The 15,250-nt window shown below is 47.0% G+C and overlaps 1 protein-coding gene across 1 annotated transcript in view; it reads right to left on the reverse strand.

Annotated features, from left to right (window-relative positions):
* Positions 1-15,250, reverse strand: part of LOC137428466 (uncharacterized) — a 169,233-nt gene that overhangs the window by 139,890 nt on the left and 14,093 nt on the right. The window contains exons 4-5 of the mRNA XM_078777381.1: positions 3,045-3,154; positions 1,480-2,585 (exon numbers count right to left, since the gene is read on the reverse strand). Coding sequence (XP_078633507.1) covers positions 1,480-2,585; positions 3,045-3,154 — 1,216 coding nt within the window. The remainder of the gene's footprint in view (positions 1-1,479; positions 2,586-3,044; positions 3,155-15,250) is intronic.

Consider the following 15,250-nt stretch of genomic DNA (forward strand, 5'->3'; position numbering starts at 1 on the left):
TGATGATAAGTTAATCTAGCGTGATCCATAGGTGGATCTCCTATTTCCTTACACATTTCATGGCATGTTTCATCACGCTCTGTTTTATCACTCGTTTTATGTTTTACTTGTTTTATCAAAGTCGATATCGTCTTCGGCATTATCATCTTCATCGTTATCATCGTCTGTTTTATAATAAACAACTTTCTTTGAAATATGTATTATTTCGAATATAAAATAAAGAATATTTTTGGTGCGTTTTATTTCAATGACAGGATCCTTAAACAAACGACAATGCATATTAAAATTTATCATTGAAATGCGAACCGGATTAGACGTATAATCTTGAATAGGGGTTGGTATGATATTTTAAATAGATTCGGTATTAATTTTTAACCATGTATTGGAATTATCCACCAATGAAGTTCTATCTATAATGAATTCAAAGGGGGTTTCCATTTTAAAAACAATCTCGGTCTTGTTCTTTATGAATTTAAAAAAGTGATTAATATGTGAGCCTAATCCTATATGAATTGTTTCTGAATGATTATACTTGTATGTTTCAAAATATTCAGCATCCAATTCGATTTTAATTAACATATTTTGCATAGTGTATATTTCAAGGTATAAACCCTTATGATTAATGGTAAAACAAACTGTAGTCATATTATGATATAATACTTCAAATAGAGCTTTAAATTTATTTGAATGTTTTGATCGTGCATAAAAAAGCATTACTTTGTTATTATCAAATTTTCTTTAAATTAAAAAATTGGGGAAATTATATAATTGAAAAAATTGAAAATTGGAAATTAAATTGAAAATAATTTTTTTTGGGAAATTTGGAAAAATTGAAAAACAAACCATGCTGAACCATAGTGGACCATGTTGAACCACATTGAACCATGTTGAACCATCGTTGGAGCGCTGTGAGTCAGAAACAACAAAACAATACTACTCAGGTCCATCATATCGGAGGAGGGAGCAACCAGGAAATCCATAATTTGGGTTTCAGAAGGTGGAACAGAGACCAAACAGGTTTCAAAGTATCCACCTCCATTGTGTCTGTGTGTGTGTTTATGTGGTATTTGTGCATCCAATATGCAAAAAAAATAAGCAAAATAATAATCCCACCCCCTCCTTTAAGGCTTATCCCACCTTTCTACACTCGTGCTGCACCCTGCGACTCATGCTCCTGTGCCCCAATCTCTCATTGTGTATTCCCATGTATATTTTAAGGGTGGATAGGTGAATGAGAGACTTTCCACAAATTGTGCGTTTCTCCAGGCATTCTCCATTTTGAATTGTCATGTGCATTTTATTTCAGGTGAGGTGACTAGTTAAAAAAACATTCCAGAAATTGTGCACATACATACATGCATAGAGGCATACAGACATTCTCCTGTTCGTTGTTATCTCCATTTGTAGGTTTTAGAAGGTGAGGAAGTTCTCTCAGAACTCAAAATGTCCCCCTCCTTTTCAGTAAAGCATCGTTATTCAGGAACCTCCATTGTGAATCATCATGTGCCTTTTAAGGGTGGATGACTGATTAAAAGATTTTCCACAAACTGTGCATTTGTATGGGTGTTCATCATTGTGAATTCTCATGTGTGTTTTTAGGATGGATGTTCGATTAAAAGATTTTCCACAAATTGTGCATTTGTATGGGCGTTCACCATTGTGAATTCTCAAATGTGTTTTAAGGTGGGATGACTGACTGAAAGATTTTCCACAACTTGCGCATTTGTATGGGCGCTCACCATTGTGAATTCTCATGTGTGTTTTAAGGTTGGATGAATGATTAAAACATTTTACACAACTTGTGCATTTGTATGGGCGTTCACCATTGTGAATAGTCATGTGTGATTTAAGGATGGATAGCTGATTAAAAGATTTTCCACATATTGTGCATTTGTATGGGCGTTCACCATTGTGATTTCTCATGTGTGTTTTCAGGTTGCATGAATAATTAAAAGATTTTCCACAACTTGTGCATTTGTATGGGTGTTCACTATTGTGAATTGTTACGTGTGATTTAAGGTGGCGTGACTGATTAAAAGATTTTTCACAACTTGTGCATTTGTATGGGCGTTCACCATTGTGAATTATCATGTGTGTTTTAAGGGTGGATGAATGTTTAAAAGATTTTCCACAAATTGTGCATTTGTATGGGCGTTCATCACTGTGAATTATCATGTGTGTTTTAAGGGTGGATGACTGAATAAAAGATTTTCCACATATTGTGCATTTGTACGGGCGTTCATCATTGTGAATTTCCAAATGTCTTTTCAAGGTGCACAGCCGATTAAAAGATTTTCCACAAATTATGCATTTATATGGGCAATCACGATTGTGTTTTTCCAAGTGTGATGTTAAGCTGGATGAATGACTGAAGGATTTTCCACAAATTTTGCATTTGTATGGGCGTTCATCTATCTCTCCTTTGTGAACCTGGTGAACATTTTTGCGTGCAAACAATTCATTATTCGTTTTGTTGTGTTTGTATAAAGTCCTCTTGTTTGTTTCAGTTGGCGAGTCCTGCGGGCCTGGGTCTACACTGTTCATAAAAGTAGGTGCAGCCACACTTGTAGATTCAATGGATCCACCTGTAAATACAACATCACATGACATGTATTTTAAAAAACAACTGATTTTGTTCACTACTCATGATATAATTCTGACAAACGTCAGCAAACATGAACATATTGTTGCATTTGTGAGGGTAGGGGATGAAATACCATAGTGGAGATAGGATTGTATAGTAATAGCATGGACCACTGTGTACGGGTAGGAAGACAGCTCAATGTATTAAGGAGGGAAAACTGAGCTTAAGATCGTTTACGTGTCACCACACGGGGTGTGGTGTTATGTTAACTTGGTAGGGTCTAAGATTAGTTCTCTCCCAGTATGTGATTGCCCTCGGTGGTTTTTCCCTTTGTTTTTACAATTATAACAAGCCGGCCATAAAAACATGTCTTTAACCAACAAAAATCGCCAACAGTATCCAGACATTACGATCGACAAGTAAACCCCGCCCACCAACCGACTACGGAACAAGGCCACACCCCCAGAGTGGGACGAGGGGTGTGGAAACGGGTCGTGGAAACTATCGTAACCGGCAGACCACACCCCAAGCTTCATCATTCGATAATCTCGAAGTTCACTCTCAAAGATCCTGTACCAAGGATCGTGGTCTGATTCCATGAGAATGTGCGTTGGTGTGTGTGTGTCTGTGTGTCGCAACCAATGACAACCTGACTGGTCATCATACAGCCCGTTGGTGTTCAGTTGGCCTTGTGGTTAAGCGTTTGGATGTTTGGCCCACATAATTGGCTTCACAATCTTCACATTGTATGCTGTAGATGACATTCTTTCTGTCACACTTGCTCACGTGGTCTTTTGGCTTTGACAGCTGTGCTCGTACATTAACACACATCCTTTACAATATGAATCCTGAGCTGCAAATCTTTCGAGTTGTATGTATATATTATGTATACATGTGCAGGGTGTTTCAAAAAGGTTGATACAACTTTGACTTCCTGCCATTTCTGTTTTTTTGACCTCCACTGTTTTCCTTTTCAGGGTTTGGTGGTGTTATCGTGGCATTTGTTCCCTGGGATTTCCAGCTTCGGAGCTCAATAATGCTATTGCCAGTGGAGCAGAAGACAAAAGTGGTGGCTATCTGTGTAAAAATATATATTTTGGACACAGGAATATCAAGAAATCCAGATGAATATTGTTACGGGTCACGGACAAGATGTTACTTTGGGCCGAGCGGATGGTCAACCGCGACCGTTACAGGATCCCCGATTGGCCCGACTCCCCCAACGTTGACCAGATCGCACCACAGATATTCAATTTGGAAACCTCTAAAGCGACCGAAAGAGAAGGAAGAGAGAAGAAGACAGAGTACGGAGGAATAACAGGATTTATTATACACACAAGCAAAAAGAAGGAGCGATCAAAGTTATTTACAAGCAATGGATGGAAGAAGCAGTCACACAGTGAATCGTTAGCTTATACTATTCAATTTACTTAACCCCAGGACAACGATTAGGACAGACGTCGTTCACACTTACACGGGGGAAATTGCAGGCAGGAATGGCGGAGGTGGGTTGCTGGAGAGGGAGGCAGGGTCAGGTCCCTGCAACCGGCAGGGCTGGAGGCAGCAGCTCCTTTTGGCGGGAAAAACCCTCGGTCGCGTCGACGCTGCTGATGCTGTGGACGTCACGCGCTGGCTCGGTCACACCTGCTCCTCTCCTTCTGGTGGAGCCGTCTCCCTCCTCTCAGCGCGTCTCTCCAAAGCTTGTTTCATCTCCAAGTACCTCTCCTTTTTGGTTTGGAGCGTCTCTCATCTCTCAGCTCATTTCATCTCACAGCTCATCTCTCCTCTCATCTCTTCTCTCATCTGCCGAAGCAGTCCCTTCCAGTCGCTTTTATTACTCGGGTCGGAATCAAGCCGCCGGCTGCGAGGGCACGCCTACCGGGTCGCTCACCGCGGTGCTGGTTGGCTGTTAGGGCTGTCCGATTCCCCCTTTGATCATGACGATGTGCCACGCCCGTGAGTTGGCGGCTCCTACCCCCCTCTTCTCCGAGATTAGCACATGGGCAATGGCGGCTTGCGGGATTGAACACCACTCGCACCGCTTTTGAAAGGAACTTTGGAGAGCGGAGATGATTGGGGAAATTGAAAGGGGCCTACGCTTATTTCGTTTGATACAATGCAGAGTCAATCTAGTGGGAAACACATATTTAGCCTACATAGAATAAGGAAATAAGCTATTTAAAAAGATATATCGTGGCCTGTGTGTAAGTTTCATGGAATTAACTAGGGGGACGTCTTTCGATCTTATTTACTCTACGAGGGTCAGTTAAAACACAGCAAACCAGTTCTCACATTCTTTACACTTTCCAAATTCGTTACACTGCACCCTCCTTTCTTCAGGTCCATTCCCGGGCCTACAACTTTAATTTAGTGTGACACGTAGGTGTAGTTCCCTCTACTTTTAACCTGACCCTGAGTGTGACGATTTTAAAACACAAATAAGTATGTCCCCCTATTGCATTGCACCCTGTCTAACAGACTCAAGCCCACAGCTAACCGAATTACGGAATTGTTCTCAAACTATACATTTACGTTGGGGAGCATTATTTACAGTGACGTTATTTCTTATTTACAATGCAACCCAGGACCTGTGCTTTTTTTTTTTTTAGGGAACAAGAAAAAGAAATTCCTGTTGGGAGGGAGGAGACAGCACGCATTGCATCGATGCACCAGTACCAATACCACCAAAGCACCCAAAAGCACCACAAAGCACCACTCGGTGCACAGTCACCACTGATCATAATAAACACAACAAAACAACTGGTGGTGGTCTTCTCTTTCTCTGCTGGGCCGATGTTCTTCCCGACGTCTTCTGGCTTCATGCGGCCTACTTGGAAATAATAAAAAGCACAACTTGTGTTCATTTTTATTTAGGGCCTCAGGGGCCAACTCAGGGTGGTCCACCTGTTTGGCATAGGTGCCACCTTACCGAGGTCCGCAAGCAAGATTCCCTGGCCACTATGGCCGGTCTCTAACAGAGGTGCCCTGCCCCAGAACCTGGGGTCCATCAAGTGGTACTTGGCCGCAGAACAGCGGTCCATAAAGTGGTACTTGGCCGCAGAACAGCGGTCCATAAAGTGGTACATCAACGCAATGCATGCTGGTTCTGAGAATCTCGTGCGCACAATGGCCACCTCACGCACGCTCCCCTCGGCGCCCAATGGCGCACAGGTCCTCAAGTGGAAGACAAAAGGGGGGGAGACAAATGAGCGAGGGGTAAGGTCACAAGGGTACACGTCAATAAAGGCAATGCAGGGTGAAGTGCGTACGGAGAGCGAAGTGAGAAAAACTCGTCCCTACCGTACGTCACCCCCCCCCTGTCACCTACACTACCCTTGCCCTTACCCCATATTTACAACAATTTACACCTTTACAAATTCGTCGCTACATCTTGTCTTCCCCATCTTTCCCTTCTACACCAAATTCGTCTCCAATCCCCCTTTCCAAAATTTGCCATCACCCAATTCGTCATCAACCCTCATAAGGAGGGAGAGATGGAATTACGCACAATGTCACACCCACGTCATGATGCGTCTCACACTCCAAAACATTTGCATCAAAAATAATTAAACATGGCATGGTGCGGAGTACCTGTCACCTCAGGTGAGTGGATGCAGATGGTGCGAGGAGATCCTTCATCCTATCTATCCTCTAAATGACTTTAACACACTTTACACTACCCGGGGTCTCTCCCTGCCTATCCATTGGCCAACTTACTCTATGGGTTCTAAAAACCAATGCCCATTGACCAAACTGTGGTGCTTCTCAATTTGGGGTCTCACTCCCCCGATTCATCTCCCGGTGCCCTCGCACAATTTCTGGGCTGCGACGTGTAGCTCTCCCAGCAGGTCTACCCACCTGCACACCTCCACCACTGCAGTTGCCACCCGAGCTTACCTAGCTCCTCACCCTAACCTATCTAACTGGGGAAGGCCCTCCTGGCTCTGTCACCCCTTGGTGCCCTCTGGCACTGGGCTACCCGGGACCGTCCTCCGGATCCTCGGGCCCCATCCACAACTACCGGCTCCCAGAGCCCACCTGCGGCCTCACCTGGCCGACATCCTCACAGTGGTGGAGTGCTCAAACCAACTACACACACTAACAGGCTACACGCCCAGCCATTTCCACAACACTAATGCACCCATCCAAATGCCATTCTCTCACCCGCACCACAGATGCCAATATCCAACAACAATTGGAAAATCTCGCGAGATCTTGGAGACGGCGGCAGGGATTTTCGAAGCTCCACACGGTCTCCACGTTTTTCGAAGTGAAGTCTGTTCACAATTGTATTTTGTCGAAACTGTGTTTATCTTTCGGTGTGTGAAGTTATTGTGTGCAACTTTGGTTGTTTCTTTGGTTGTTTCTCGGTGTTTATCTTTCATAAATTGATCGTCTGTTTGCCGTGTCGCGAGCAAGGCCTTTGCCGCGTCGCGAACGATTTGAAATCGAAGTTAAGTGATTGTTCCCATTTGTATTTTCGTTAAAACTGTATTTATTTATGGTGTTGAACGTATATTGTGTCCCGACGAAGATTTTTCGGTGCAAATCTTTCATACCTGTATTGAAAATCGTGTTAATTCGTGTCGTGTCTTGAGGCCTTGTACAGTGTGCACTGTACAACCTTGAGGCTTTGTTTTTCTCAGCGGTCCGTCGTTTGTGATCCAATAACTTTCGTTCTCTGTATTCCCAGTCTTTTCACCCATAGCCTACTTCCTTGTGTAAATCTCAACTCAAAAAAACAAAAAAAACAAACAAAAAAAACATTTCCTTCTCTGTTCTCATTCGTTTATTCATTCTTATTCGTTCGTTCGTTCTTCGACCACGTGTTTCTCCCCCATTTTCCCAGATAGTTTTCACTCATTAACCTTCAATGTTTACACTTTCCCCTCAAGTTATGTATTCCGTCATATTTTATAACACCTTTTTCTTCTTCTTCTTTAAAAGGCTGCTTTCGACTTGCTCACCAAATCAATTCATCCCAAAAAAAATAGCCATCTCCTATAGTGCCTTTTTTCTACATTCCCTAAACTCTCCTGCACTCCATCCTCCATCCAGCGTCCTTAAACGTATTTTTAACTCGAAGGTCACAAGAAACTCATTTTGCAATAAATGTTCGTTTCCCATAAATCGTACACTTTCAAAAATCCAATCTCACCCCTCCCCTCCAAATCTTCCCCATAACCCCTCCCCTCCAAATCATCCCCATCACCCCTCCCCTCCAAATCTTCCCCATCACCCATCCCTTTCAAATCTCCCCCCTTGCCCCCTCCCTCCTAAACTACCCCCTCACCCCTCCCCGCCAAGACGCCCCCTCGCCCCTCCCCTCCTAGACTCCTGCCTCACCCCTCCCCTCCAAATCTCCCCCATATCCCATCCCTTTCAAATCCCTCCCCTTGTCCCTTCCCTCCCAAACTCCCCCCTCACCCCTCCCCTTCAAATCTCCCCACCCTCATTGCTTCTCAATTTCCCCCCTCTCACTCCCCCTCCTCAAAGCGTCCTCCCCGCTTCTTCCCCCTTCAAACTCTCACCTCCATCTCCCCCAACCTTCTGCCTCGCTCTTCCCCCTCCTCAAATAACACCTCATTGTGGCTCACCCAATCACCATCAAACCTTTTGTCCGCCCCATCCTTCCCTTTCTCCGAGCTATTCTGAAATCTCTGACACACCTTCAACAGCTCTCCCTACCTCTTCCACCTCTTTCACATCTTACCCTACCCCTCCTCCCCCCTGTTCTGTATCTGATGCTCCCCCTTCCTCTTCATTAACGGTATGGACCTCAAACATCCGGGGCCTTCGTTCAAACTTAACTGATCTCTCCATACAGGTTGCTTCTGTCAAACCAGACGTGATCTGCTTAACAGAAACTTTCCTCCTTTATGATGTCTCTAATTCCATAGTATCTCTCCCGGGCTACTCCCTCCTCCGGTATGATAGACCTGAGCCTCGTCCTGGAGGAGGGGTTGCTATCTTTATCAAAAACTCTCTTCCTCACTCGCCCTGCACTGCACTCTCTCCACCTCACCCCCAGGAATACCTCTGGCTACGGCTTCCCCTTCGCTCCCACCTCTTGTTCATATGTGTGTTGTACCGTCCACCAAACAGTGATGACTCCATCTACATCTCGCTGTCTGATGATATGGACCAACTTCTATCTACTCATCCCAACTCTCTCTTCCTCATATGGGGTGATTTCAACTGTCATCATGCCAGTTGGCTGGGTGTGGGTACCTCTCTCACCAGCCATGGCTCCTCAGCAAAGGACTTCTGCGACTCACTGGGACTGACACAATCTGTCAATTTCCCGACCCGGATCTCAGTCAACGGAACATCTTCTCTTCTGGAATTGGTTATGACTAACTTCCCTGAAAATGTCTGCTGCTCTTCTTCTGCTCCGATCGGATCATCTGATCATGTCCTTGTTAAAGTGGACATCTCTCTGACCATCCTCAGGGAGCCTGCTCAGCGTCGACGAGTCTGGCATTTCACTCAGGCCAACTGGCACGGTCTTCAAGCAGCCATCAATCATCTGGACTGGTCTCCCATCTCTACCACCTCTGACATCAACTCATCCTGGGAATTCTTCCAAAGTAAATTGCTCTCTCTCATGCACAGATTTATCCCATCTCGTCTTCAGTTGTCATACCCTTCCTCCCGTCCATGGTACACGGAATCTTGTGGTGAGGCTGTTGCCCAGAAACAACTTGCCTTCGTCTCCTGGAAAGCAAATCCAACGGAAGGAAATCTCATTTCCTTTCACAAAGCCCGAAACAAGTGTGTGTCCACCCTCAGGAGAGCCAGGAAACAATATCTCTCCGTTCTCAAGACCGAACTCTCTTATCTGTCTCCCTCTTCCAAATCCTGGTGGCGTCTGGTCAAATCCGTTTCTGGTGTTTGTTCCCCCTCCATCCCCTCCCTTACCTCAAACGGCTACACAGCTGACTCCGCACGTGAAAAAGCTGAATGCCTCAACTCTGTGTTTGCCTCTAAATCTTGTGTCCCAAACCCATCCCTCTCTGTACCCACCATACCCAGTCGTACCCTGCTGCTCCTGGACTCCGTGTCCTTTCCTCCTGACAAGGTGGAAAAGTTTCTGTCAACCCTCGACCCTGATTCTGCAACTGGACCCGACGGCATCAGCCCACGGGTCCTAAAATCCTGCTCTGCTGCTCTATCTCACCCTCTCTCTGTTCTCTTCACCCTCTCTTTTGCTCAAGGTCAACTGCCATCTGCTTGGAAATCAGCCAACATCACCGCTTTGCACAAAAAAGGTGCAAAAACAGATCCTAGCAACTACAGACCAATCAGCCTTCTCCCAATTATCAGCAAAGTCATGGAATCCATCATTGCTTCGGATATGAAATCTTTCCTCTTCTCCAATGGCTTGATCTCTGATCATCAATTTGGTTTCAGACCAGGTCACTCTACTCTGCACATGCTGCTTCTGCTGTCTCAACAATGGATGGAGGTCCTCAATGCCAAACAGGAAATTAGAGCTGTCTCCCACGACATATCACGTGCCTTCGACACGGTCTGGCACCCCGCTCTGCTCACCAAACTCTCCTCCTTTGGTATCCATGGAAATCTCCACGCATGGCTGGCGGACTTCCTCTCTAGTCGTCGTCAACGTGTGGCCCTGAATGGGTTTCTCTCATCTCCTCTTCCTGTTCAGGCTGGAGTTCCCCAAGGCAGTGTTCTGGGCCCCGTGCTTTTTCTGGTCTTCATCAATGATCTCTCTGACTCTCTCGAAAATCCTCTCTATCTCTTTGCTGATGACTCCACTCTCTGCCGCTCCATCCTCTTCCCTCAGATCGGCAGTCTGCTGCCTCCTCACTCTCTGAAGACCTGGACAAAATCACAGACTGGTCAAACAAGTGGAACATGTCTTTCAATCCTGACAAATCTCACACTCTTACGATGTCTCTCCGAAAAGATCGACTGGACAACCCTCCCATCTACTTTCTCAACAATCCTCTCCAAGAAGTTCTGTCGCTCAAGATTTTGGGTCTCACTATCTGCCATGATCTTTCTTGGGAAAACCACATTTCCAAGCTGGCCTCCAAAGCCAGTCGCCGACTGGGCATCCTCCGTCGTGCGAAGTCCTTCCTCGGCACACCTGAGCTCCTCACCACATACAAGGCTTTCATCCGCAGCTCAATGGAATACTGTTCTCCCCTATGGGCCGGTGCTCCTGCCTCACACCTAGCTCGGCTTCACGCTGTTGAAACCAAAGCTTTCAGAATTATTGGAATCTCCCGCGATGAAGCTATCTCTGAGGGCCTTTCACTCACTCACCGCAGGCAGGTAGGTGGTCTTTCTGTCTTCTACCGACTCCTCTCCGGCCTTGCACCCCCAGCTCTCTCTGTGCTCTGTCCCCCAAATATTCCTACAGGTCGCACAAGATCTGCCAGCAACCCTCTGATGGTTAAACTGCCGAAATCTCGGCTCTCTGCTCACCTTCACTCTTTCATTCCTCTTTTCTCCCGCCTCTGGAACAAACTCCCTCACTCCCTTTAATCCCACTCCTCCCTCCAGGTCTTTAAAACAGCTGTTCACCACCATCTCTTATCTTCCCCCATCCAAAAGCTTGATCTTTTCTACCCCCGCTAATTCACCCCAGATCCACCTTGTTTGAAATTCCAACTTCTTTCCTGGAAGTCCTGGCAGTGTCCATATGTTTTATACCTCTCCCACCGCCCCCTTCCCACGCCCCCCCCCCCCAAAGCCCTCGCCCTCTCTCAGATCTCTCGATGTCTCCATGTCTCTCGGTCCCTGCTCTCAAATGTTGTGTTTGTGTCCTTCCCCCTCTCTCCCCATCTTGTCTACCGCTCCCTATGTTATATGTTTTATGTGTCGGTTTGTCTTTCTGTGTGATTAATGTTCGCTCTTTCACGAGCCTCGATCATGTATACAAAAAAAAACAAAAATAAAAAAAAACAATTTACCTATACCCTCTATCTAACACTTACACTTACACTACCCGCCCCGGGTATTCGTGATGGGGGTCCACTCTTCCCCCATTCACACCTTCGCACCATCCACTCCACTCCTTAGTTTCCACCATACTCACTCCACGACCATCCATTCCAATACTCCATACTATTTATTCCATACACCTGTTCTCCATTCACCTGTCGTTGCACACCTGTGCAATCATAACTGGTGCCACCTGCACCCTCCTTTCTTCCTGGACCATTTGGTCATCACAATACACATCACCATCACTCACTCATACACTGCTCCATCCACCTGTTCAGTTGCACACCTGTTCAATCCTCACACACACGGCATCATCTCATCTACCTGTTACCCTGCTAACTTAGTGCTCCCCGTCTTCCCTTTAAACTAAGCACATACCACGTCATTATCATCCACACTAAACTACCTGCGTCCCCACTACAGGTATCAGTCACTAACTAATCTTAACGTCGCCTAATGTCATCTTCGCTAGATCCCTACACACGATATCCTAACCCACCCGGGCTAGTTTTCACTGCCATCAACCCCATAAGCTAGTGCTCCTTTGCCCCCCCCCCCCCCCCCCGGTGGTGTGAGGGATGACAGAGTTGCCATCCCACCACATCGGGGAGGTCCCACTATAAATTTTGCACACCTAATCCAACAAATCAAAAATTTGCCAATCATCTGCCAATCACCGTACCAATCATCAAATTTCGCCTTTTTCTAATTTTGGGTCCAAAACACTAACCTCATCACCCGTCTACTTATTAGATCCTCTCGGTGCGCCAATTCCCTTCTAAAGCTCAGCTTCGTACAGCCGAGCAATGAATGCGGGTTGTTTTGTGCCATCGGCTGGATACGTCCCGCATTCGGGGCAGGGACGGGGGCTTACCCGGGCCGAGATCCCACGCACCATCTCGGCACCGAGCCGTCCAATGGCCCGATCTCGACCTGCCGGAACGTCTCCACAAAAAGTGGTCGCCATGACGACCCTTCCTATCGGGCTGCCCGTTCCGCCTAGCGGAGCACGGACGCGGCCGTTCCAAGCGAGGCCCAGCGTGGATCGCGTACGGCGGTCCTTTCGAACCCGCCGTGGCTCGGATCCCCGCTGGTTCTCGCGGCACGCGAAGCCCGGCACGCACCGAGGGCCCGATTCGGCTAACTGTCGTTCTAACCGCTAACCCGGTTACCGTCGATGCCTCACCTGCATGCTTACACGCATACGCTACCCCTTTCTTGCTCATACATCCAGCCGTTTCCCTGCTCTTGGTCATTGCACCTTCTCTTACACACCCAGGTACACTCATTCCACTCACAGACTTGGTCACACACCTGACCACCGAACACCTTGGCACACATTCGTCGCTCGCACACCTCACCAACACACCTCTTCGCGCCCCCTCCTCGGTCACCTCCTCTGTGACAATCACAAGTGTGCTCTCACTCGCACACCCAACCACGTGCCTCACGACCAACTCAAGTGTGCATTCCCACACACGCTCTACCATTCCAGGTGTGCATCCTTCCATGCCAGGTGTACATCCTCGCTCACCTGTCACAACTAACTCACGCTCCGTGCCACTCTCACTACTCTCACCTCCACTCTTGACAACGCACTCACCCTTACTCTCGACAGCGCACTCTTTTCTCATGCCCCTGTCCATTACACACCTTTCTCACGCACACTCTTGCGCACACTCTCCCGTTACTTCCTCTGTAACACTCACCACAGGCGTGCATTCTCCCTTACTCTTGACAGCGCACACTTTCCCCATGCACCTGTCCGTTACACACCTTTCTCGTGCATCCTCTTGCGCACACTCTTTCGTTACTTCCTCCGTAACACTCCTCACTACGCGCTTCCATGTGCTCCCTCGCACACGCGCTACGACCGACTCACTCTCGACAGCACACTCATTCCTCGGCGCGCACTTTTTCCTCACACACCCCATGGTCGGACATTCTCGCACACCTCTTTTTTCACACACCAGACCTGTCGCACACTTCACCAATGGCCTCTCACGAACACCCGGGTCCACAACAACCCCCAAGCCGACTGAAGCTCCCCTCACATCATGTACATTTCCGATTATATCGCCACTCACCTTGGCACCTCTTCGTCGCACCTCTTCTGCCACCTGCAAACTCTTTATTTGGTTAGTAAGCAGCACATCATGAGTTGAGCACCGACCTTGTACATATTCCATGACTTCCTCCTTTATCTCCCTCTTAGTTTCCCTCCGTCTCTTCTTAATTTCACTCACCCCCTCTTCCACCTCCTCTAATTTTTCCTTTACCTCCTTCAGCTCCCGGTGCGGCCCCTCTATTTCTTCCTCCATTGCTACTTTAACCGTTTCTATGGGCGTCCTTACCTCCCGGTCCTTCGTCTCCATTACTTCTGTCACCTCTTCCAACCTCTTCGTCAATCCCTCATGTACCGTTTGACATTCCTTCTGTGTCGCTATTAATTCATTTCTAATGTCCTTTTGTGTCGCTTTTAAACCCCCGATGATTGCAGTGTTCTTTTCCACTTGGTCCGCTAGTTCCCTTTGTCCTACTGTCAGCTGCTCTACTCCCTTCGTCAGACCCTCTATGCCCCCCTGTAACCTAGCCATATTATTCCTCGCCTCTTTCTCTATACGCTTCTCACCTCGCTTTACCTCCTCGCGTAGCCCCGAAACCTCCTCACTTACACCTCGTCGTATCCCCTCTTTCATCTCCTCCATCTCTTTTGTAGATGCCACCCTCATCTGTCCCAATTCATCCCTCTGAGCATCCAGTTTACTTTCTAACCCGATTTGCACCTCCTCTATCTGGTTCCCCATTCGTTTGATTTCCCGGGCAGATTGTTCCCCTATTTCCCGCAATTTGTCCTCCATCCTATTTTCTAACCCCATTAACCCATTTTTCACCTCTTTTATCCCGTTGTCTAACCCCTCAAAATTATTGTCTAACTTCCCAAATTTCTTGTCTAACCCCTCAAAATTATTGTCTAACTTCCCAAATTTCTTGTCTAACCCCTCACCGGTACCCCTCGCTTCGTCCCTCATTGCCCCCATTTGGCCCTCTAATCGCTCACTATCAGCCCTCAATCCCACAATTTGGTTTCCCAATTGCTAACTATTAGCCCTCATCTCGTCCTTCATTTCTTCACCCGACTTAACCATAAAGGCCTTTATTTGTTCCATAAATAGGCCCCAATCCATCGGCGGCGCTGCTACGGTCACGGGCGTGGCTAAATTTGGCGCCACAATAACCATGTGCGTGAGGCCGCCATTTTGTGCACCTGATACACCCTCAACCACCTCATTGCTCTCCTCTTCCCTTTCTTCCCCTAAGTCCTGGGTTACCCCTAACCCGTCTATCTCCCCCACCGACATCCGATCGCCTTGATTGTCCATGGCGCGATCTCAAAATTCGGGTTTTATAGAACAACAAAATTTCGGCAGCTCGTAATTTTGACCAATTTTTTCCGACACGTTTTAAAAATTTGGTTCGGGCCTCGTATCCCACTCCAAGACACCAATTGTTACGGGTCGCGGACAAGATGTTACTTTGGGCTGAGCGGATGGTCAACCGCGACCGTTACAGGATCCCCGATTGGCCCGACTCCCCCAACGTTGACCAGATCGCACCACAGATATTCAATTTGGAAACCTCTAAAGCGACCGAAAGAGAAGGAAGAGAGAAGAAGACAGAGTACGG

This window comes from Myxine glutinosa, chromosome 5 (genome assembly GCF_964187855.1).
Source record: "Myxine glutinosa chromosome 5, kmMyxGlut1.1, whole genome shotgun sequence".
Taxonomy (NCBI): domain Eukaryota; kingdom Metazoa; phylum Chordata; class Myxini; order Myxiniformes; family Myxinidae; genus Myxine; species Myxine glutinosa.